Here is a 22,452-nt window from a genome sequence, read left to right as displayed (position 1 = left end):
GTCTTTCTAGTTTGAAATAGTATTCTCATTAGTATATACTTCTGTGGCAATCTCCCACCCATACCCATTAATTGTCCTTTGGAACACCCATTTTATCTTACTGGAGATACAGCAGGCAAAGCCAACCACTTTGCACCAGCATTTCAGCTTACTTAAGCGAAGAAAATGTAATGCATCTTGTTGCTTTCCACTTCCTTATCTGACGATGCCCACAGTCTGGCAGTCCTTCTTTTCATACTAATAAATCAGACTTGTGTTTTGAGGAGCAAGTTTTCAACCAGCCAAAGTGTCTTTTCAATGTGGTAACAGATAGCAAGAGTTCTCCAATAATTCTATGTCAGAGCTGGAAAGCATCTTAACGAGATCATCTGTGATTCTAGTTCTGTACGAAGGACATTTAACAGTGGGAGAAAAATCAGGACTAAGTCAGGACTCGTTTGTTCATTCTCCACCCCAAGGTAAAGTTACAGTTTCTAGTGTTTTAAGGAAGAGCTGATTGGACACCAATGTTAATGCCTGAAGAATGCTTACTTGAGACTCCTTTGTTTTTAAAACCAGTCCTGCCACTCAACTCAATCCCCAATCCTCGTCTTGAGCCCAGAGGCCAGGCAGGCATGATTTCACAGTCCCAGTTTTTCTGTGAAGAAAGCAGATCATGGTTGCTCAGGGAAGCAGTGCTAGTCCAGAGTTAGACTCTGAGGACCCACAGAGAAAGATGAGAAACAAGATGGCATATTGACTGTTTAACTAAATGGGCATTTAATTACGTTCCAATAACATTGGAAATAATTGAATTCTGTGAGTTCAGCTCATGGCTTCTCTATGATCAGAGTTATCTTGAATGCTGGGTTTGGAGGGTGAAGCTGAAATCAGTCTTCGGTTTTGTGAGCGGAGCATATATTATTCTTATCTCAATCGTCTGCATTGAATTTTCTTTTGTATGTCTTCCTAATCACAAAATCTTCTGATGCCTTCTTAGAGTGCACTCTCCTCAACCTCCTTTTTCTAAGGTCTCAGCCTGGAGGGGGATCTGGTATGAATGATAAACCTCTCAGAAGTAATTTATAATAGAATATCTTTGACTCTCTGGCAGCAACTACATGATACAAAAGGGAAACCTCCCTTGTGTCCCATTGGATGTGGATGTATTTGCTCCATAGCACGGTCTTTTTCCCAAGCATTTCATCCAGGCAGTATTATGACAGACTAGACATACTATTCTGTTTTCTGGTAGTCTTCCTGATTACCTCTGATTGGGTTACACACTATTTGATTCCCTTTCTGCCTTTATCCTTAGCATACTCACTGGTTCTGCATAAATTTAGTGTTTCATAAACTTATCTTATTTTTATTTTATTAAATGAACCCAGCAGTTGAGAATAGTTTTTTTTTTTTGTTTCTTTGTTTCTTTCTTTTGTTTCTTTGTCCTACTGCCCTGCTATCACTTCGGCCCCTCATAAACTTTTAGAAGTCGTAGCACTCTGCCACTGTTTTTTCTTTGTAATGACACTTCCCCTGCACTTTCGGAAAGAATTTATGATACAGGAGTCAAATAGTTGTAGCAGTTTCATATTCTTAAAGGAATAACTATTGAAAGTTGAGAATTTTTCTGATACTTACTGATCATTCATTACTAATATTGCAGATATTACAAAACCCGCATAGGGAATCACTGACCTAGATAAACAATGTGGAATAGTATACCATCTAATTTAGTGTAGAATTTCTACATAATCGTACAATTAGCAGCATAGTGGCAGTAGTTAACTATTTATGCTCTGGAGTCGGATATGTATGTTTTTGAATCTTTTTAAAAATTGAGATATAGGGATGGAAGAGATATTCCAGTGGTTAGGGTACTTGCCCTATGGCCAATACAGGCTTGATTCCCTGCACTACATAAGCCCCACTCCCCAAGTCCACCAAGGATAATCTGTGAGCACAGAACCAGGAGTAATACCTGAGCATTGCCAGATGTGGCCCCCAAACCCAAAACAATTGAGGTATAATTTACATGTCACTACAAAGACTATATTTCAGTGGTTTTTAGCATATTTATGAAGTTAGGCAAGTTTCACCATTCATTTTCCTAAACATGTTTATTAACCCTTCCCTCTCCAAACCCTACACACCCTTTAATAGTCACTCCATCTTGCCCATATTTCTACTCTTACCAACCACTGATCTCTCCATTCTTATAGGTTTTTCCTCTACTGAGCATTTCTTATAATAAGAATCAGACAATTTAATAGCTAGATTAATGATGAGATTCTTTTATATAGCTGAGTTTACTTAAAGATCACTCAGATATATTAGTATTTCATTTCTCTTTTCTTGCTTAATAATATTTCATGATATGGATATATTATATTTGTTTATTCATTTAAAAGTATTTGAACCATACCTGGTGATGCTCAGGAGTTACCCCCTGGCTCTGTACTTACTTGGGGATTATGCCTGACCGTTCTAAAGAGATTATGTGAACCACGGTTGAATCCAGGTAGGCCAAATGCAAGGCAAGCATCCTATCAGCTGTACTATCTCTTCAGCCCCTGTCCATTTCCATTTTATGGACACTTGTTATTGTTTCCCACATACTTTTGTGTACAAGGTTGGTTTTTTTTTTTTGGTTGCTGTTTCTTTTGTCTTGGGCTCGCACATGCAAGGCAACCTGTGTATCACTCAGGAACATCTAGGCCTGTGTCAGAGTTAGGTTACATTTGTTTGTTTGTCTGTATGGACAGGGACACACCCAGCAGTGCCCAGGGCTTAATCCGGGCTCTGTGTTCAGGGATAAGTCCCAACAAAACTGGTTCTCAGGTCTCATGACTTGTGCTGGAAGGGATTGGGCATCAAATTCAGGTCAGCCCTTTGCCAGCTACACTATCTCCAGCCATATGTACAAGTATTTGAATGAGTATGAATGTCTCTGATTCCTTTGATGGTACAGAAAGCCCACATATAACCTTTTGAGGAAGTGCCAAATGATTTCTCAGAGCAGCTGCTCTATTTACATGCTCAGCAGCAGTATATGAGGGTTTCAATTTCTAGGCTCTTTAGCTGACATTTGCTATTGTTTTAAATTATTGCTGTTCTGAAGGGTCTGAAGTAGAAGTGTAGCCAACTCAGTGGGTATAAAGTAGGATTATAGCCATGCTAGTGAATGGGAAGTGGTGTCTCATTGTGGTTTTGATTTTCATTTCCTTATTTGCTCATTTATTTTCAAATGTTTATTGGTCATTTGCATGTCTTCTTTAGAGAAAAGTCTATTCGAATTATTTGCCTGATAACATTTTTGTCTTTGTTATTTATTTGTAATTGTTAGATACCATTTGTAAGAATTTGATATTTTAAGATACTAGACCCATGTCATATATATTATTGGTAGTTAATGTTTCCCATTTTCTGAATTATCTTTTTGAACTTTTATTTGCCAGTGTCATTTGCAAGCACAGACATTTTAACTTTTGCCAAAGTGTCATTTGTCTTTTTCTCCAGTTCGATTAATTTTGTATTTAGTGTCATGTAAGAAATCCTTGCATTATTATTAACACCTTGTTTTCTTTCCAATAGTTATGTAGTTTACACCCTTACATTTAGACTTTTGTTTTATTTCAGGTTTATTTTATAATACGATGTGAGGTAGGAGTCTACCTTAAACTTTTTGCATGTCAGTATCAAATTTTCCAGCATTAATACTTAAATATACTATGCCTTCCCCAGTGAATGATGTAAAACCCTTGTTAAAAGTTAGTGAACCATATATTTGTATGTGTGTAAGAATTTACTTCTGAGTCTCAGTTTTACGATTTTTAATTTCTCTTTGATGCTTGCAAATAAGTGACCCTTTTTGAGTTATCTTTTACAAAATGTGACAGTTTTGTTAATTTTCAGAGGTTTGGTGTGAAAATTGAACAAGATAAATTTATTGAAAGGCTGTTTTGTGGGTAGCACAAAATACCCCATATGCTCTAAAGGGTAAGGTGCTTAAATTATTAGGGGATAGGAAAACTCGGAGAATAGTTGAAAAGATGCTGGACTATTGAGTGATCAAGAAAGGTGGCCTCCTAAATGGGAGGTGGGAGGAACAAATGTTTGAGGAATTTATAAATGCATTCAATTCCCTAAGTTGCTATAGAACACTGAAATAGAATGGATAGGTATGGTGTATAGAACAGTTGCTCACCATTAGTAACAGCTTGTAACCATCTCCAATGTCATTCTGCAATAACCATCGCCAGTACTACTCAGACTGAACTCAATTAAGTGCACTGGTGTTTTTTGTCAAGGAGTGTTTTGAGAACATTCTGAGTACTAGCACAACTCTCTTCACATGAAGATGCATATTTGGCATGCATTTGACGTTCTGCAAACAGTTCTAGGAATCCAGCAATCCCTGGTTAATAAGTCCTATTTTGATCTTATTCAAGGAAACCCTGACTCATGTGTAGCCTGCTTTCCTGGGCTTAATTTCATCGCAAGGGTCTAGTATCAAACTTACTTTGGGGAACAGTTTAGGGAATTTCAGAATTTTTTTCTTTGTACTAAAGAATTTATACAGCATCCTCCTGGGAGCTAGAAGAGGTGGGGTACTGGTTTTATATAGGTTTCAACACATATACATTTCTTTCAGCTCTGCTCATGGTCGACTGCCTTTTTGGCAGGTGACCGTATTTAATTCCCCCAGGTAGCTCATTAAACAGACATTGAGAAAGATAGGAAGAAAAGGTGATAGAAATGTGGTGTGAGGTGAAGATGAACCTAGAATAAAAATAGATGGTTCTGGTGGGTACCGAAAATTAAAGGCATATTCAGAGAAACCCAGAGAGACAAATGAAAATAGAAGTAAAAACAGACTGTTTATAAATTTTCTGGTAAGTAGCTAGGATAATGTCTGTGAAGGACATAAGATAAGTACAATAAAGGTGTCAAGGAAAAAACACAGACAATGGCATTAGACTGACTCGGTGCTTTATGCCAATAGATTCCTACTTGACTTACTTATAAATCTGAGTCCACATTTCCAACTAATAAGATGCTTAAAGCAGTATTTTCCTTCTCATAAGGAGCTACTACTGAATGAACTAGCATGTACAAAGTGATTTCCATAGTATTCAAAATACAGGAGATATCTCAACTATTCACTTGAACAATCCATCATTTAACCATTGTTTATTTCTGATATAAATTACTTTATTTGAAGACCATGTATCCCAGAGTTGACATGGGTGATAATAATACAGTTGTTTCCATGGGAGTGAAATTATTAAATAACAAAAGAAAGAAAGATGGAAGGAAGGAAGGAAGGAAAAGAAAGAAGGAAAAAAAGAAGAAAGAAGTCTGTTACATGTATATGTGTATACATACATATATAAATATATATTTAGCCATTCTTGAAGACCTAGTGTCTGAAAGCCATTGTGCTTTGAATAAAAATATGGTATAACTGATGCCTTCAAGTGATAGGGAGAGTTAGCTGGAAACATATAGAAATGAAGCAAATTATTCTGGAAGTCTGTAGACACAGAATTAAGTTAGGCCACTCAAGCAGCCATTGTTGTATTTCTCCTTCTTGTAGGTGACACTTTTTGTAGTTACACTTGACTATGAGACTTCAGTATGTTTACCTACATTCAATATATTCAGCAGAGGTTGGTGAAGCAGCATGCTGAAGCATGCAGCACGCTGGTCAGATTTTGGGGAAAGTTATGTGGCTGAAAAGAGAAATGTCATTGACAATGCTGGGATATATCAAAGAATTCTAGTACTCTGGGAACATACATGAACATCTTGGAATAATTGGAATATAGCTGATTATTTTGTTGTTAATTGATAATTATTTCTAAGGAGTGTGTTCAAGACTTTTCCCACTTTTGCAGATTATACTAAGAAATTCTGTGATTTTCTTTGAACTGACCTATGCTGTGTTTGATGATTATTTAGTTGAACATGCTATTAATCATTGTGGGTATCTAGTTATTAGAATTTATAGCTGCAAATAAAAAAGCTAAAAATATAGCCAAACTCCAAAATGTTCTGGAAGCTACCAGTGTGGAGGTGAGGGAGTCAATGAAAGAACTTCTAGGCTGATAGATTCCCGGGGCAATATCAAGAGTAGAAAAAATGGTCATAGAGGTTCTGGTTTTTAAAATTATTTTTACAGGTAAATTATGGTATTTTTAACAGGTTAGGTTAGGTACATGTTGATTTTAGACATCTGTGGCTATCAGGGAGTGCTGTCAATGGCAACATTCCTGCCTTCAGAGGAAATTGGAATCCGTCACCTATAAGGCACCTTCCACTTCTAAGATTCTTTGGTCGATGCTTGTTTTATTTATTTTAATTTGGGGCACAGCTTGTGGCACTTCAGGGCTTGCTTTTGGCTTTTCACTCAAAGATCACTACTGGTGGTGCTTGAATTTATATGTGGTGCGGGGGATCAAACCTGTGCCAGCTGCATGAAAGGCAATTACCCTACACACTGTCCTATCTATCTTTATGGCCACAAATGCCCTTTTTCATTGTATCACTTTTCAGATAAATGCTGAGAGATGTCTTAAACTATAATATACTAGTTAACAGTTCCCAGGCACTTGTCAATTTTAGAATAAGAATGCCACATGTCTCACTCTTTAGTAAGTAGTTACACAATTATTTGGAAGTTACCAACCATTTCAGAATGTTTTATTTTATAAAAAGAGCCTACATTTTACAAACCAATCACCTATATATTTCTGTTAAATAACTAACCATTATAGAACACTTAATAAGAAGCAACTTTTAGGGGCACATGCATTGTTCTTGTACATATGTCCTCTTAAGGCATTGTTGTACTCACTACTTTAATATTATGAGAGGATTGCAGATATAATTGTTAAAAGTAAACAAAAATTAAGCAAATATTAATTTTAGAATTAAAATATCAAGTCCTGATGAGTATCTTCAGTGACAGTGAGATGACAAAGTTATATAAGAACAAAATATGTCTTTTATCCTATAAGCAGGATTAAGAGTTTTAAATAAATAGTGGGATATATCTTCTTTTTCTAGTTAAGATGTGATTGGAGTATTTCTAAGAGTTGACATTAATTAGTAGAATAACCATATCAATATGTAATTGTTCAACTCAGAAATATCTGGGAGTGGGGCCAGAGAGATAGCATGGAGGCAAGACGTTTGCCTTGCATGCAGAAGGATGATGGTTCGAATCCCGGCATCCCATATGGTCCCCGAGCCTGCCAGGAGTGATTCTGAGTTGAGAGCCAGAAGTAACCCCTGAGCGCTGCCGGGTGTGACTCCCCCCCTCCAAAAAAAGAAATATCTGGGAGAAGAGAGTGTGTGACCCAAAGATTTGTCAGATAGTGGAGGTGTACTTTTACTGGTAAAGTGAAGATTATTGGGAAATTTCTGGCTCTTCACCTTGCTAATTTTTCTATCTTGTTACATCTGAGGTAGTGCTGGTTTGGCATCTTATATGGCAATTCTCTGGACTATGCCTGGTTCTGCCTCACACAGAGTGCCAGGGATAGAAACTGAGTTGGCCTGTGCAATACTAGAAAAACCTTCCTGTATAGTTGCTCTGGTCCCACTGTCTTGCTAACATTTAATATATTTTAGGAGGTGAACTTATATAGCAGACTATGTTTCTTCATTGAGCGTTTAAAGATTAAATAGTACCAACTGAAGTCATAAAATAATACATATGTTCATTATTAGTCAGAAACTATCGCTGATGGTGTTGAAATAATTTTCTTTTTCATTAAGTTTTGAGAATGGAAAAATATGCTAAAGGTGAGGGGGGAAAGAGAAAGCAAATTTTTCTTTTTTCTACTAATTCAGATTACTCAAATGGGATGGAGCAGAAATTCCCATGTTTGGTAATAGGAAATAATTCCACTTCACACTTGGAAGAATTTATTAGCCAGTACTGAACACTATATTTGTTTAAAGGCTCTCTTTTCCTTTTATACATGCTTTCAGAATGGAATGAATTAAAAAAAACTAGAGAGTTAATTTAAAATATGGCGTTCTTTTTCTTCCATTAGATTTGAAATAGCATCAAGCCCTTATATTTTACCTTGAAGTAAAATAGAGAACAAGCATTAGAGAAAAAGACAAACTTTTTCAGGCTCTTAGGCTCATCATAGTCCAGGACAAGAGATGTCAGTGGATCATATCTAAGAATGATTCATGCCAGTATTGTGAGCTGGAATAGCATTGTTAATCAGTAAACCAGAATTCAGAAGTGGCAACTAGACTCTATTTATTAGTGAAGGAAAATAAAACCGGGCATTCATCAAAAATAAGATTCAAAAGGAAAGAAAGATTCTCCTATCAATTTCCAAAGTGTCTTTCTTTTGCTTGAACATCCTGGGGAATTCAATATGTGACACTTCCGTTGGTTGGTGTATAATGATGCCTCCTCCATTTTCCCTTTGGAAAGAGTTTTCTGACTTTCGCTTTGTATTGCTTTCAGGTGAAAGCCCAGCCTCTGTGGTTCTTAATGCCTCATCAGGATTCTTTTCACTAAAGATGGAAACACTGGAGTCTGAATTGACCTGTCCAATCTGCCTAGAGTTGTTTGAAGACCCCCTTTTGCTCCCTTGTGCTCATAGCCTCTGCTTCAGCTGTGCCCATCGCATCCTGGTCTCCAGCTGCAGCTCTGGTGAATCCATTGAACCCATTAATGCTTTCCAGTGTCCTACGTGCAGGTATGTCATCTCACTGAACCATCGGGGTCTGGATGGCCTCAAGAGGAATGTGACCCTGCAAAACATTATTGACCGTTTCCAGAAGGCTTCAGTCAGTGGGCCCAATTCTCCAAGTGAGAGCCGCCGGGAGAGGACTTACAGGATCAGCCCCGCCATGTCTAGTGAGCGAATTGCTTGCCAATTTTGTGAGCAGGACCCACCCAGGGATGCAGTGAAAACATGTATTACGTGTGAGGTCTCCTACTGTGACCGTTGTCTGCGGGCAACACATCCCAACAAGAAACCTTTCACCAGCCATCGCCTGGTGGAACCTGTGCCAGACACACAACTTCGAGGGATCACCTGTGTGGACCACGAGAATGAAAAAGTGAACATGTATTGTCTATCTGATGACCAATTGATCTGTGCCTTATGCAAACTGGTGGGGCGTCACCGAGACCATCAGGTAGCATCCCTGAATGATCGGTTTGAAAAACTCAAGGTAAGGGAGCTGGGAGCTAGCCCTGACCCAAATTTGCCTCTATCTACACAGTTCCAGAGTGATCAAATTTTGTAATAGGCTAGGTCATTTTTTTAAAGTGACTTCGTTCCAAGTTGTTCTCATGAGGAATAACTTACTCCCCTGCAGACTCTCATGGAACCTGTTTCATCTGTTGCATAAACCTGTTCGATTTCATTCATCTCTAGCCATTTCTGAAGGACTTGCCCCATAAATCACCACCCCTACTGGGGAGTCCATGAAAGGAAGCAGAACCCTATGTCCTCTCTTAGTCACAGACTGCACATTACATATTTTTGCCATGCCCTTTCTACCTCTTTTAAGTATGTGAGTCCCCAGATAGGCATACTAAAATTAGCATATGTGTTGATTTGCATATGTATGCATATAGCAATGGGAAGGTTGGGTGTGTATCTATGTAGGTGTGGGTAGAGGTGTCCAAGTCTATGTAGGCGCAAGGTTTTTGTGGCAAACAGTACTCTGTATTTGAGTTCTCAGTACACTTAAAAGTCCTAAAGATTAGGTATTGGTGAGTACAAATTACCATTCATCCACATATAAGGAAATGGAGGTAAGCTTTCCTTTAGAAACATAAGGGCCAGAGAGATGGCAAGCAGGTAAGCATTTGCCTTGAGTGTGGTCAACCCTGGTTTGGCCCCTCCAGCTCATATGGTACCCCTAGTCTGCCAGAAATTATACTGTTTTCCTAATTTTTCTTATAACACTGTGATTTACCAAGTTATTCATAATACAGTCATTTAGACATAAGTATTCAAACACCAAGTCCACCACCAGTGTTACATTCCCATTACTAGTGTCCCTGATCTCCAACCTACCCTCATAGCCTGGCTCAATGTAGGAACAAACAAATTTACTTCATATTGTTTTTTTACAACACAAAGGCAAATGGGATTGTCATATCATAGATCAACATAGATCAATTTGAAATGATTGTTATATCATTGCCATGGTGTTACTAAAGTCAGTGTCTAAGGATTTACTGGACTGTGGTTGGTGTTATTTAAGCCTTCTTTATTACTGTTTAGGCTAGGATAGGCACATTACTATGTAACTTTTAAAATCAAATTTCTTGTGATAATATTAGGCTGACAATACTCTAAGATACTCAGGTCTCCTGCACCCAGGTGGTTCAAGATTTATAGATCTAAAGCAAATTTTGTGTTTTGAAAGTTTGATAAGATTAAGTTCTAGAGTTGGGCTCTTACTGTCAGGATGGCATTCAGCTGCTGTAGTACATTGTGAAAGGAGAATATCTCCCAACTCTTTATGAGAATGCCACAGAGGTATCAGTCAGGGTAAGACTACCTAGGAAGTATCTGTGGTCACTATTTTCTTTTTCAGATATGTTCATTGAGTTTACAGCCAAAAGTAAGTTCTGGGCACAGCTGAATGTGCACCCCCAACAACAACAACAACAACAAAAAACAAGTAGAGAAAACATAAGGAAGCAAATAGACAAAAAAGAGGGGGTTTGTTGTTGTTTGTTTTGGGGCCACACCTGGAGGCACATAGGGGTTACTCCTGGCTTTGCACTCAGAAATTGCTCCTGGCAGGCTTGGGAGACCATATGGGGTGCCGGGGATTGAACTTGGGTGTGTTCCAGATCATCCGAGTGGAAAGCAAACACTCCATCTCTATGCTATCACTCCTGCCCCCCAAAAGAGTTTTATGCTACTTTCGAGTGAGGAGGGATGATCAGATGCTAAGCTGAAAATGAACTTCATCCAGTTTCCAGTTTTGTATCAGTGTTTCATTTTGTGGGTCCTGGATTGAAACACTTATTTGCTTGCAATCCGTTGTAAATTCCTTTGTGTTCTGTGGTCAAATTTTTTTCAAAGATGTGTCACATGTAATCTAAGTGTTTTGTAAAGCCCTACTGCTTAGTGGTCCTACAGAGTAGAGGCTCTACTTGCCAAAATCCAGTCTCAGATGAATGGGCCTGAAGCAGAGGCACAGCCAGTATTAAGGAAACAAATCAGGGCCATAGTGATAGTTCAGCAGTAGGGTGTTTGCTTTGCACATGGACAGACCTAGGTTCAATCCCAGGCATCCCATATGGTCCCCCAAGTCTTCCAGGACCTATTTCTGAGTGCAGAGCCAGGACTAACCCCTAATCGTCACCGGGTGTGGTCCCCACCAAAAGAAAACAAGGCAGACATAAGTGATAAAAGCATGGGATAAGGGCTCCCAGACTCATGGATTGTGCACCAACTGTTCTCCATGTATGATCTTTATTGTTCAGACTCAATTCAAATGGGAGGAGGTGTAGACGTTGTTAACAGCACCTATCTAATGCTAATCAAGCCTAAGTGGGTCTTTACATCTCAAAAGGGTGTGTGTGACGGGAAATATATTGAGATGGGCTAGATAGGCTGTGCTCTCCATATGTTCTACTGTTCTCCACAAGAGTCAGGGTCCTAGAATCAGTAGTGCCAACAGCGCCAACAGCATTGGTGAGCAAATCCATTAATCCCAGAGCAGAGCTTATGGCAAAGTGGTAAAACTGGCTGTTATTTTGCATATATGAAGTAAAAACCTATATTTAGATCAAAACAGAGTGGCCTTTCCCAGGAAGCATTTGGTCATACCTTCAACTGAAGGCTTTAGGACAGTCTTTTAATTTTCATAACCCCAGAGTGTCCTTCTTGCGGAAAGTAAAGTGTCTTGCAGAAAGTAAAGTCTTCTGTTCCCCCATTGTCTTATAGTTGGTGGTTGTCATTTAAATACATCACACTTGAACTCTTGGGCTCTCCCATGTCTTTGCTAGGGTGGCATAAAGCCTGACCCAGATCCATCTAAGACCCTCGGTGGTACCCATATTTTGGGGGGTTAGGGTGTATGGCCAATCTCAGAGCAACTGAAGTTTGAACCAAGCCAATATGATAAATGTTCAAGGTTTTGTAGGACCTTCCTACAACACTTGAATGTTGGAGTTTCTAGGTTTAATAGATGGGAACGCCTTTCTTTCAGTAAGATATCCCATTTTACTGCATCTATGCAAAAAAGAAATAAAGGATATTGCCACAAAGTATTAGATAGTCAAAGGATCCATGGGTGGGCAACTTTTAACAGTTAATTGGTATAGGCAGGGTGTTAAAAAGGAGAGAATGGAGTAGTTACATGGGGGTATAATATAGGAGAACTAGGGGACTATGGCTTGGTTGTGGTATCATTCCTGCAGCTGATGCCAATTCTCCACTATCCCTAATTCATAGGTATAATAACAACATTGTTTCCTAAGAAATACACATAAAGAAATATGCATAACCCCCTTTGTCTTCTGTGATCAAGTCCAAGGCATGTCAGTTCTGGAGGATTACTTCAGCTAAAAGGTAATCTGTTGGTTGTGGAGAACTACTTAACAACATTATTCCCCAAGAAATACACATAAGGAAATACACATATGCTTCCTTGTCTGCTGTGATCAAGTATAACGTATGTTGGTTCTGGAGGAATACATCAACTAAGGAGGTAACCTCTCTCTCAGTGGAGAGCAGGCAGGGAGGCATTGGAAACATTATTTATTTGCAGCTGCTAGGCAAAGTTGTGGGCCAAGATTAGTCCCTGTGCCAGGACCCTATTCCAAAAGCCAATCAATGTGGTCAGTCTGGTCGCAAATGGCAGTTCTCTTATTCTGGTGGTGCTAAATTGAAATGGTATGGGGGGCATGGAACCACAGTGGCCCAATTCAAAAGCCAATGCCTCTGGATTAGGGGCCAGAGAAGGGACTGGATGAGGAACTGTAAATTGAGTGTGCCACTATTAGTGTAAAATCTCGAATCCATAGATTCAGGATCTTGGGGTCTAAATATGGCTGGAAGGTGGTTGTAATCCCTTCTAAAACAAAGCAATTTAGCTGTCTGGCACTCTGTCAAAGGAAGAAGGCATTGTGTCTACTTTGTACAGGTCATAAGGTATTACCTGCAAGGTTGAATTGTGGGGCCAGATTTGGGAAGAGATGATAGAATTATCAACTCTGTGTCACTCATTTCCTTAAACTCCTTGCCCATGTATCACAAGAGTTAAGAGTGAGCTTTTGTCATCTGTAATATCAGCAACATAGGCCATGAGGGGATCAGTTCTACCAAAACCTCCAGTCTGGTGATGAGTGGAGTGGCTAGGCATAACAAAAGGAAGGAGGAGAAGTTGGGCAATATTCTCTCCCTTTTTAAATGTTCAAATAGTTAGTACTGAAATGACAGTTGTTATTTCCCCAGTATAATCAGAGTCAATTGCCCATAGTGGACAGTGCTTCCTTTAAGAGTCAGACTGCCTCTCCCTAGGAGTAAGCCTACAATGCCTGGCAGAACTGGTCATTTTATACCAGATATTATACCAGATTTTAATTTGTAGGGACACTGGGCCAGTGTTATTGTAATGGTGTTAAGGCAGGGAATATCCAAGGCAGTACTCCCTGGTGGATTGTACAGAATTTATTGATCATAAGCTCTGTAAGCCCAGGTTGGGGAAGGGGCATGCGGTCTGGAGTATTCCCTGATTCTTCAGGGCCTGGAATTTGCTCCTTTTCCAGATTCCCAAGATAGTATTATTGGGTGGCAGTCTCAAGGGCCAGGAGGGGTCCTACATTATTTGTAGGAATTACACAATTTACTGCAACTAAAATATTTACCCTGAGCTTGTAAGCTTGGGGCTGGCCACCTCTCCAGTTTCCCATGAAAGGATTATCAGAGTTATAGTGGCAATCTTTTGTCCATTGATTTCCCCTGCTGCACCTCGGACAAGTTCCAGGTGGTGTTCTCAAGGGGCTGAGGTTGGCAGGTGCACTTCATTCCCTGCAGAGATGGTCTGATTTACTGCAATTGAAACATTTCTCCGGAGCTTGCCTCTGCACTGCACAGACATCTATAACTTCACATATGCTTGAACTTTAATAGAAACAACGTTCTGAAATGCTTTTAAATAACCCATGACATCCTCTCCTTTTCCGATGGGGTGCAAGATAGCCTGAAATCTTCTTTAGCATTCTCAAAAGCTAATAGTTTCAGTAGGTGTTGTTTAAATTTTTTAAACTTAACCTGTCTCTGAATTGTTTCTGTCTGTTTCCCGATAAATTCTGCTCTATATATTATATATATAATAAATATGCTTTAGAAACTCCCTGAAAATATTTTATATACTTTCCTTTAAATTCAGCATCTGCATCAATCTTTTCCCAAGTCCACAATACTGCCTCATGGACCTGAGCTAAAACAGCATGCAGCAAGGCAGCTTGCCTTTTTATGTGTCCTCCCACTCTCCCTTGCATATTAGCATCTCATAAGTCAATCAAACCCCTGAAAATTTTCTCCCAGAACGACATAAAGCATGGAACTTTATCTTGACTTCATCACTGAACCACATTTTCCATTATATATACAGATAAGGACTTAGGCAGGTTTTAGCAACCACATGAAAATCCTGGGGGTTCACTCCAGCGTGTAAGGTATTCACTGCAATAAGGAGCTGGAGGTCTGTACAAAGCACAGACCTTATTTTTAAGTGACTGAGTGAGTCCATTTTCAAGTCTTCAGAAGATGGAGGCTGATTATCCACCAGATGGATGGGGAAAAAGAGGCAAAGCTCATGAGGCCTATGTGGAATAGACCATATACAGTCTAATAAGGATTTTAAACATGACCTTTACTTGCAACTATGTCCAGGATAGTCTCTATAGGGGAGCAGTGGGGAAGGATATGGGAGTGTTTCTACTGAATCGTTTTCAGGCTCTGAGTCTGAAGAAGCGGTAGTTGTTTAATCATATACACCTTCCTTATCCGATGGAATAGAGGTTAAGTTATACTTGGTGTCTCTCCAGTTTGATGCCAGTAGTAGTGAATGGAAGACTATCAGCCCTGAGAATGCTTTTGTATTGAGAACACATCTCTATTGGGAAAGCATTCCTCCCCTTTCGTGGCATGTGTGCAGGAGAATCTCTAAAAGGCATGATGCTTTCAGTCTGGTGCATGAAATGCTAGTAAACACACTAGAGCAGTGTGAAGAGGCTCAGGAGGAGGGCAATGGATGCTGATGCTTCGATCAAAGGTGAAGCACATTCGGTTCAGCATGAGGGGACAGGACCATTATGGTGATGATCCAGGAAGGCACTGTGTCATCCTCCCTGGTCAGTTGTCAGAGAGGTTGCTCCACTCCTTGGAGCAAACAACGAGTTATTTATTTGTTATCTACTCAGTGCCCTGGATAAACTGTTACTCCATTCACTTTTGTTTACCTGTCTTGAGCTCCCTGTTTTCATGTCCCTGTTCAGGCGCCAGACATAGAGGATCCACTTGCCTGAATCTAACCCTGGGCCTGAAGCAGGGGTGATATAAAGATGAAGAAAACAAGACAGACATATGGAGAAAAGCATGGAGTTAGGGAGCTTTACACTACTAGCAAATGTCATATCCAGAAAATATTTTTCTCTCATTGCCTGCCTGTTTATGTCTGTCTTTATGCAATGCAGTACTGTCAACTGTAGTTATGCTGCCTAATTACCATGCTGTGCATTGCATCCCCAAGATTGGGTTATTTTGTAATATGAAGTTTTTTTTTAAATACGGAACGCTTCACGAATTTGCGTGTCATCCTTGCGCAGGGGCCATGCTAATCTGTATCGTTCCAATTTTAGTATATGTGCTGCCGAAGCGAGCACTGTAATGTAAAGTTTTGTTCCTCCTGCCCCCTTACACTGATACTGTGATAAGTGATTTGATCACAGTCATAGAATTGGAAACATGGTCTATGTCTCAAGTGGTAGAGCACTTACCTAGCAAGTGCAGAGATTTCAATCCAGGGAACCACATGCTTGCTCACCACCAGCAGCTATAGCTTCGGTGGCCTGTGGACACTGTTGTGTGTGGCCTGGGTTTTCCCCCACTAACCGGCAGGCCCAAGCAATGCTCCTAGGTTTTTGAGCACCTCTGGATGTGAACCTTATTAAAGTCAAACAAAAGAAAAGCATTGAGCTGATTAAGCAGAGAACTGGAACTGCAAGCCCAACCCTGGCCCCGAGTTAATTATTCTTTCTACTCTAAACTGATTCTGCTTTGTTTTGGACCAAGTTTTTTCCGTTAAATGTGATCTGAAACTTGACTTTTCACTTCAGCAACTGCACATTTCATGAGCCATTAAGGGAAGACATATTGTATAAACTTGCAACTTTATAATTGCAAGAGATGGAGGCAGGGTTGCAGGAAGAGTGGGGGTCTGGGGAGGATGGAACAATCTCTGCCAAATATTTGCAGGTGTTGGAACTATAATAAGGCATTGACCTTGAGGAAAATTTCAAACAGAAAACTCTGTGTCCATATGTGCCTTTGAGATAATAAAAGACTGGATAGAATAAGCCTGAATCTACAGAACAACAACTTTTGAAAAACACCCCAAAACATAAAAACATTGGATGATTTATTAGATATTTGGCACGTTACAGCTATAACTTTATCCCCAGGAATAGACAGAACATAAGTAGTTTACTAAAAGATACTTTAATCTGTAACTAATCAGTAATTGTTGAATAAAGAAAGGCTAGATTTTCAATAGGTCCCTTGAATTTTTTAGGAAATGTGCAGAAAATTCTGATAATAAATTAAGTGGAAACTTTTTTGCTCATTTTTGGACAGAAAGTGGAAACATATGAATCATTCCCAATGTGTGGTTTGTTATGTTGTCTGGAACATCTTGGACTTTGGAAAGGGAGAGGGAGGTGCTGCTTGTGTGTGTCTATGTGTATGCGGTCACTTTGGTTTAATGCCAGATATAAAAGGATATTAATTCTCGATATTATGCAGAGAGGAAGTCTAATTTTAGGGCCACATATGTTCACCTATTTGGGTTAATTTAATTTTTAAAATTATTGTGACCCTCCTGGCAGTACTCAGGGCCTACTTGAGTCTTTATGCTCAGGGATCACCCCCTTCAAGCGCTAGGGGGTCCATATGGGATGCCAGAAATCAAACTCAATTTGCGTGTAAAACGAACACTCTACTAACTGTACTATTTCTTTGACCTTCTTTGGGTTACTTTTAACATAGAAAAACATTTATGATTATTCCCTGTAATTTGTTTGATATTTCTAGAAGAAAAAAGGAGAAATACAGCTGTCAGATACTGTGAGGAAGATGGTCTCGAGCATATTACTTTTACTTTCAGTGAGAAGAGAAAACAGAAGTTTTACAGGAGGAGAGGAATGACATGTTTTAGGGGTTTGACTTTCTGATAGACATAAGTAACTATGTAATGTTGTTTGTTTCAAATATTTTGTTCTGGATCTTTATTGTTGGAAACATCAAGTATTCTTTTGATATTCTTCCTGATTACAATTAGTTATTTTTAGAATTTATTTATTCAACAAATAATAGAAAGACCATTATATTATGGAAGAATTGGTAGAACAACCAGAAGTTAATCCAGAGCTAGCTTTTCATTTTAATATGAACTCAAAATGAATTCAGGCTTAAATTTGACAATATTGTGATGATCTTTTCAAAATTTGGGGCCATAACAGCAGTCCCCATAGACCACTTCTACCTTGTTGCTTGGGAAACACTCCTCATGGTGCTCAGAAGACCATGAAAGGCTCAGGATTAAACCCAGGCCTCTAATAGGCAACACATGAGCCCAGACCCTTGAGCTGGTCACTGGACAGGCTTGTGAATATTTATATATATATATATAATTTTAATCTAGTTGTCTAGTCTACCTGCATGTCATTCAGAAGGCCACTGGTGAGGTCAATTAATTCTTTAATTTAAGAACTGTGTTCAAGAAAATTATTATAATAAGGTGTACGGAGTAATTATTTTTTCTACTTCCTATTTTTTTCACATACTGGTCCCAATATATATGTTTTGTTCATGCTACGTGCTGCATTTCTATAAAAGTGCTTCTTAGGGAACTGGAGAGATAGCACAGTGGGTAGGACATTTGCCGTGCACATGGCTGACCCGGGTTTGATCCTCAGCATCCCATATATTCCTCTGAGCCTGCCAGGAGTGATTTCTGAGCACAGAACCAGGAGTAACTCCTGAGTGCTCTAGGTGTATCCCCCAAACCAAAAAAAGTGCTTCTTAGTATTTTAGAAATTTCATTATGATGAGGTCCCCCTTCAAATAAGGTTACATTATTGTGGTTAATTAATGCTGGTTTTGTAAAAGAGGTCATATTTTAGTGGCTCAATTGATGATAGATCTCAACTTGATTCTCTAAGGTCTTCATTACTGGTTCTCATGCTGACCTTCTATCATTTCCCCTTATCTATTCTTAAATGTACATCCAATCCCAACAAGACCACTCTGCCACATCTCAGCTATGTCATAAATACTTTGAGGCTAGGTACAATACCTTTAATGGGCTGGATTTTGGACACACCTGGCAGTGCTCAGAGGATACTCCTGGCTCCGTTTTCAAGAATCATTCCTAGTGAATTCAGGGGATCATATGAGATGACGGGGATCAAACCCAAGTTGAACATGTGCAAGGCAAGCACCCTACCCACTGTGCTATGGCTCTGGCCCACAATACCTTTTCTTTTTCAGTTGACTCTTTAGTACTTGTACAGAGAGAATGTGCTCAAAGATTCAAATATGCCAATCTTCAGAATAAATTTAAGGATGGGAATTATAGTAGTATCTATACTAGCTGGCTTTGGTTCTCATCTCATGAGATATAAATATAGATATAATTCTGGCCATTTTGAGTACTTTTGAAGTCTAGAAAACAAACTCCTGTGAACTACTGTCAATATAAAAAACCTGAGTATTAGCAAAATATGGCATGTCCTTCATTTTAAGTGCCTATTCATTTTGATTGCTGGATTTTCCAACTGCTTAAACCTATGGTGACATCTGTATAAATCAGATGTGATTATTATAATTCTTTCTGAGAATGATGTCTTCACATTTTTATGTCCACAGCCTGCCAAAAATATAGCTGATGAAAACCAGCGGGAATAGAGGAATTTCCTGAAAGGAATAAATAAGCACATTTTGATTTTCTTGTTACATTTCCACAAATCCATTGCTACAAATAATTCTTAACTGTAGTTACATTTACATATCTAGAGATTTTTTTTTATAAAATATTACATGAAACTAGAGTAAAATTTTGCTATCCAGGGTAAAACACACACAGAGAGACATACACAAAGAGAGATTGAGAGATTTCCTAAGAGAAAGGAGATAGGACTCTTAGATAATGTTCAAAGGAAAGCTTCCATACATAAGAGTTAACATGTTGGAAAATATGATGTTCTAGAATGTTATCATAGTTGATTACTTGTCTTTCCTACTCAGTCACCCTGTCATTTACCCACCCATTCTCACTCTGCCACCACCTTGTCTCAGTTATTTGTCTACTCACCCACTTGACACCCACTCTGTCTGGCTAAGACAGATACCTTCTCAAATTATCTACCAATGGGCATTTGAGTAGTTCTGAACCAGTATGGGTGTGACTATAAAAGAAAGTAAGAAAAATATTCTTTTGAGTGTTGAAGTTGAAAGCGTTCATGTTTGTATACATAAGTACGTGTCACTCTATATGCATCTGTGTGTGTCTGCTTGAATGAATGGGTTGAGAATGACTGACTGGGTGTTTTAGTATATCTGTGAATTGGTGTCACTGTGTGTGAGGAGAAGAGTGTCTTGTTTTAATCATCTTTGGGCATAAGTGTAGATAAATTGGTTGGGCATGAGGGGACCGTGCTTGTAAGGCAAACTTTCTGTGACCACCCTAGGGAGAGTGATCTCAGTAAAACCCATTCTCACACCAAGAGATTGCTCTGATAAAAGAGCCTTCTTGTATATCCTCATGATTTGAAAAAAAGGGAGACCAAGGTGGGCTATTACAGGTGAAGCTATGGAAATAATTATTTCATATTTTATTTTGTTTGGTTTTATTTTACTTTTAGTAATCATTTAAGCACTGTGGTTACAAAATTATTCATGATTGAGCTTCTGATTTCCTATCATAGAATGTACCATCCTTCACCAATGCACTTTTCCCACCACCAATGTCTCCAGTTTTCCTTCTACCACCATCCCTGCCTGCCTTTGGAGCAGGGATTTTACTTCTCTCCCTACTTCTCTCTCTTTCCTTTTTGATATTGTAGTTTTCACTATTGTTAATGAAGGGGTGTCATGCATATCACTTTAGCACACTTCAGCACCCCTCTCCTGTGAAGAGTGATCAGTTCGAACTATCATTGTTCTAGTGAACCCTTCTCTAGCCGAACTGCACTCACTGCTCTTGGTTGCAAACTTCCTAACATGGAATGGTCCTTCTGACCCTTACCTCTATTGTCTCTGGGTGTTATTACCATATTATATTTTATTGGAAAGGATTATTTCTCATCGTCCTTCATTTAGGTGATAAATCACGATAGCTAAATATAGTGGCAAAATATTTAAAAGCAGATTTGCTTTCTTTAACTTGTGTTGATAATAGCTGCAATGCATGCACGAAGTGGAGGACAGTATCAGTCACAGAAGTTCTTATCTGCATAAGACTGCAAGTCATGACCTTTTTCTCATGTGCTCAGGGCTTACTCTTGACTCTTCACTCAGGAATAACACTAGCTATGCTGGGAGATCAGTTCCAAGGATTAACCCCAGCTAAGCTACATGCAAAGCAAAACACCTTACACACGAAATTATTTCTGGCCTCAAAATCACAATTTAAAATAATCATTCATTTTATTAGATTAGGCTTACATTGTTGTAATATGCATTAATCTGAATGTGTTTTGTATCTATATGTGAAGGGTAAAATCCATGTTTAAATTCCATCTCTACTTAAATTGGGTGCTTACTCATTTGAGCCTCCTTTTTTCTCTAACAATTATGTTGTTTCTCTGGCTTTGCTCACAGATATTAACAGGACTCTCTCTTAGATGTTTTCTACTCTTTCTTAGGTTTGAGAGAAAGTTTAGCAAGTAGATAGCTCTACTATATATATTTTTTTAATATTTGTGCTTTACTCTAATTTTGTCCCAAGTCTTTTCCTTATCATTTTTCTGAGAACAATTTACAAATGTTGACTCAGAGATTATTCCTGGGTAGATGACAATCCTCTCTTACTACTGAGTGAAAGTAGATATTCTGAAAATATAATACAGGAGAGGTAAGATTAAGGAAACAAGAATTATTGGACTCAGAAAAGCACAGCTTAAAGAGGAATATGTGATAATGGACATTCAAGTTCATGAAAGGTTGACATAATGCAGTAATAATGTTCTTAATCTTCTCTTCAAATAGAACAGAAACCAACTAAATATATCATCAATGATTTAGGTCAAAGAATCATTTATCCATTTAACAAACAATAAACATTTATTTTTAAGCTAACATTAAAATGTTCATTAAATGTGATAAGAGCTGGGGCATAAGACATAAGTTCTTTGAGCTCAGTTAGGGAGAGATAAACCAAGTACATTAAACATTTCAGTTCAGTATGATAAGAAATTTGTATAGGGTGCTTTGAAGTACAGAGGAAGTAACAGACAAAAAACATCATTAAACTAAAAAACATGGATTATTGAATGAATTTCTTGGATAAGAGGATTAAATTGGATCATACATGTAAAGGACAAAGATTTAGAAGTCAAAAGACTTGGTAAGTGACTATGGTTGCTAAGTAGAAGATAATAACACTGATGGTGGGTAGAAAATAATACACACTCAGCAGTGCTGAGGGCTTACTTACTCCTGGATTTGCACTTAGGAATCATTCCTGGCAAGAGTTTGGGGTAGCATTTGGGGTGTTGGGAATTGAACCCAGGTTGGCCGCATACAAGGCAAGTACCATACCTGATATACTATTTCTTTGGACCAATACACACTAATTTTTAAGTAGAGGATATCTTGAAAATGCAGTATTGGAGGAAGAAATGGTAAAATAGGAAGGAGCTAGAGGATTTCACTTTAGAAGTGGGTTTTGGCATGGGTCATTCAACAGTGACTCATTCGTCCAACACTTACTGAAAACCTGTTAGGTGCCGATCCCCAGCAGAGGTGTTGAGGTTACAATAATACAGACTTTACAGTCACAACGTTGATCAGGTCTTAGTGTAATGTGGAGAGACAGGAAAATAAGGAAACAAAATGTCTATGACAGTGGCAACAGAGAGGGTTGTGAGAGTGTGTAGGAAGTACATGAAAGAGATTGTGGATGAATATTTTGGAGCTCCAGTTGGGAAGTAGGGAGAGATAAGAAGCAACATAT

At 38.7% G+C, this 22,452-nt stretch overlaps 1 protein-coding gene and 1 non-coding gene across 2 annotated transcripts in view; one reads left to right on the top strand and one right to left on the bottom strand.

The window, feature by feature from the left end:
* Nucleotides 1-22,452, top strand: part of MID2 (midline 2) — a 117,187-nt gene that overhangs the window by 6,178 nt on the left and 88,557 nt on the right. Inside the window, exon 2 of the mRNA XM_049767566.1 lies at nucleotides 8,477-9,192. Coding sequence (XP_049623523.1) covers nucleotides 8,533-9,192 — 660 coding nt within the window. The 5' untranslated portion in view covers nucleotides 8,477-8,532. The remainder of the gene's footprint in view (nucleotides 1-8,476; nucleotides 9,193-22,452) is intronic.
* Nucleotides 15,782-15,883, bottom strand: LOC126000302 (U6 spliceosomal RNA). The gene has a single exon (XR_007492653.1). It is a non-coding gene; the product is annotated as a U6 spliceosomal RNA (small nuclear RNA).

Source organism: Suncus etruscus, chromosome X, assembly GCF_024139225.1.
Source record: "Suncus etruscus isolate mSunEtr1 chromosome X, mSunEtr1.pri.cur, whole genome shotgun sequence".
Taxonomy (NCBI): Eukaryota; Metazoa; Chordata; class Mammalia; order Eulipotyphla; family Soricidae; genus Suncus; species Suncus etruscus.
The sequence above is the reverse complement of the archived record's forward strand: the minus strand, read 5'-3'. Positions and strand labels throughout refer to the sequence as shown.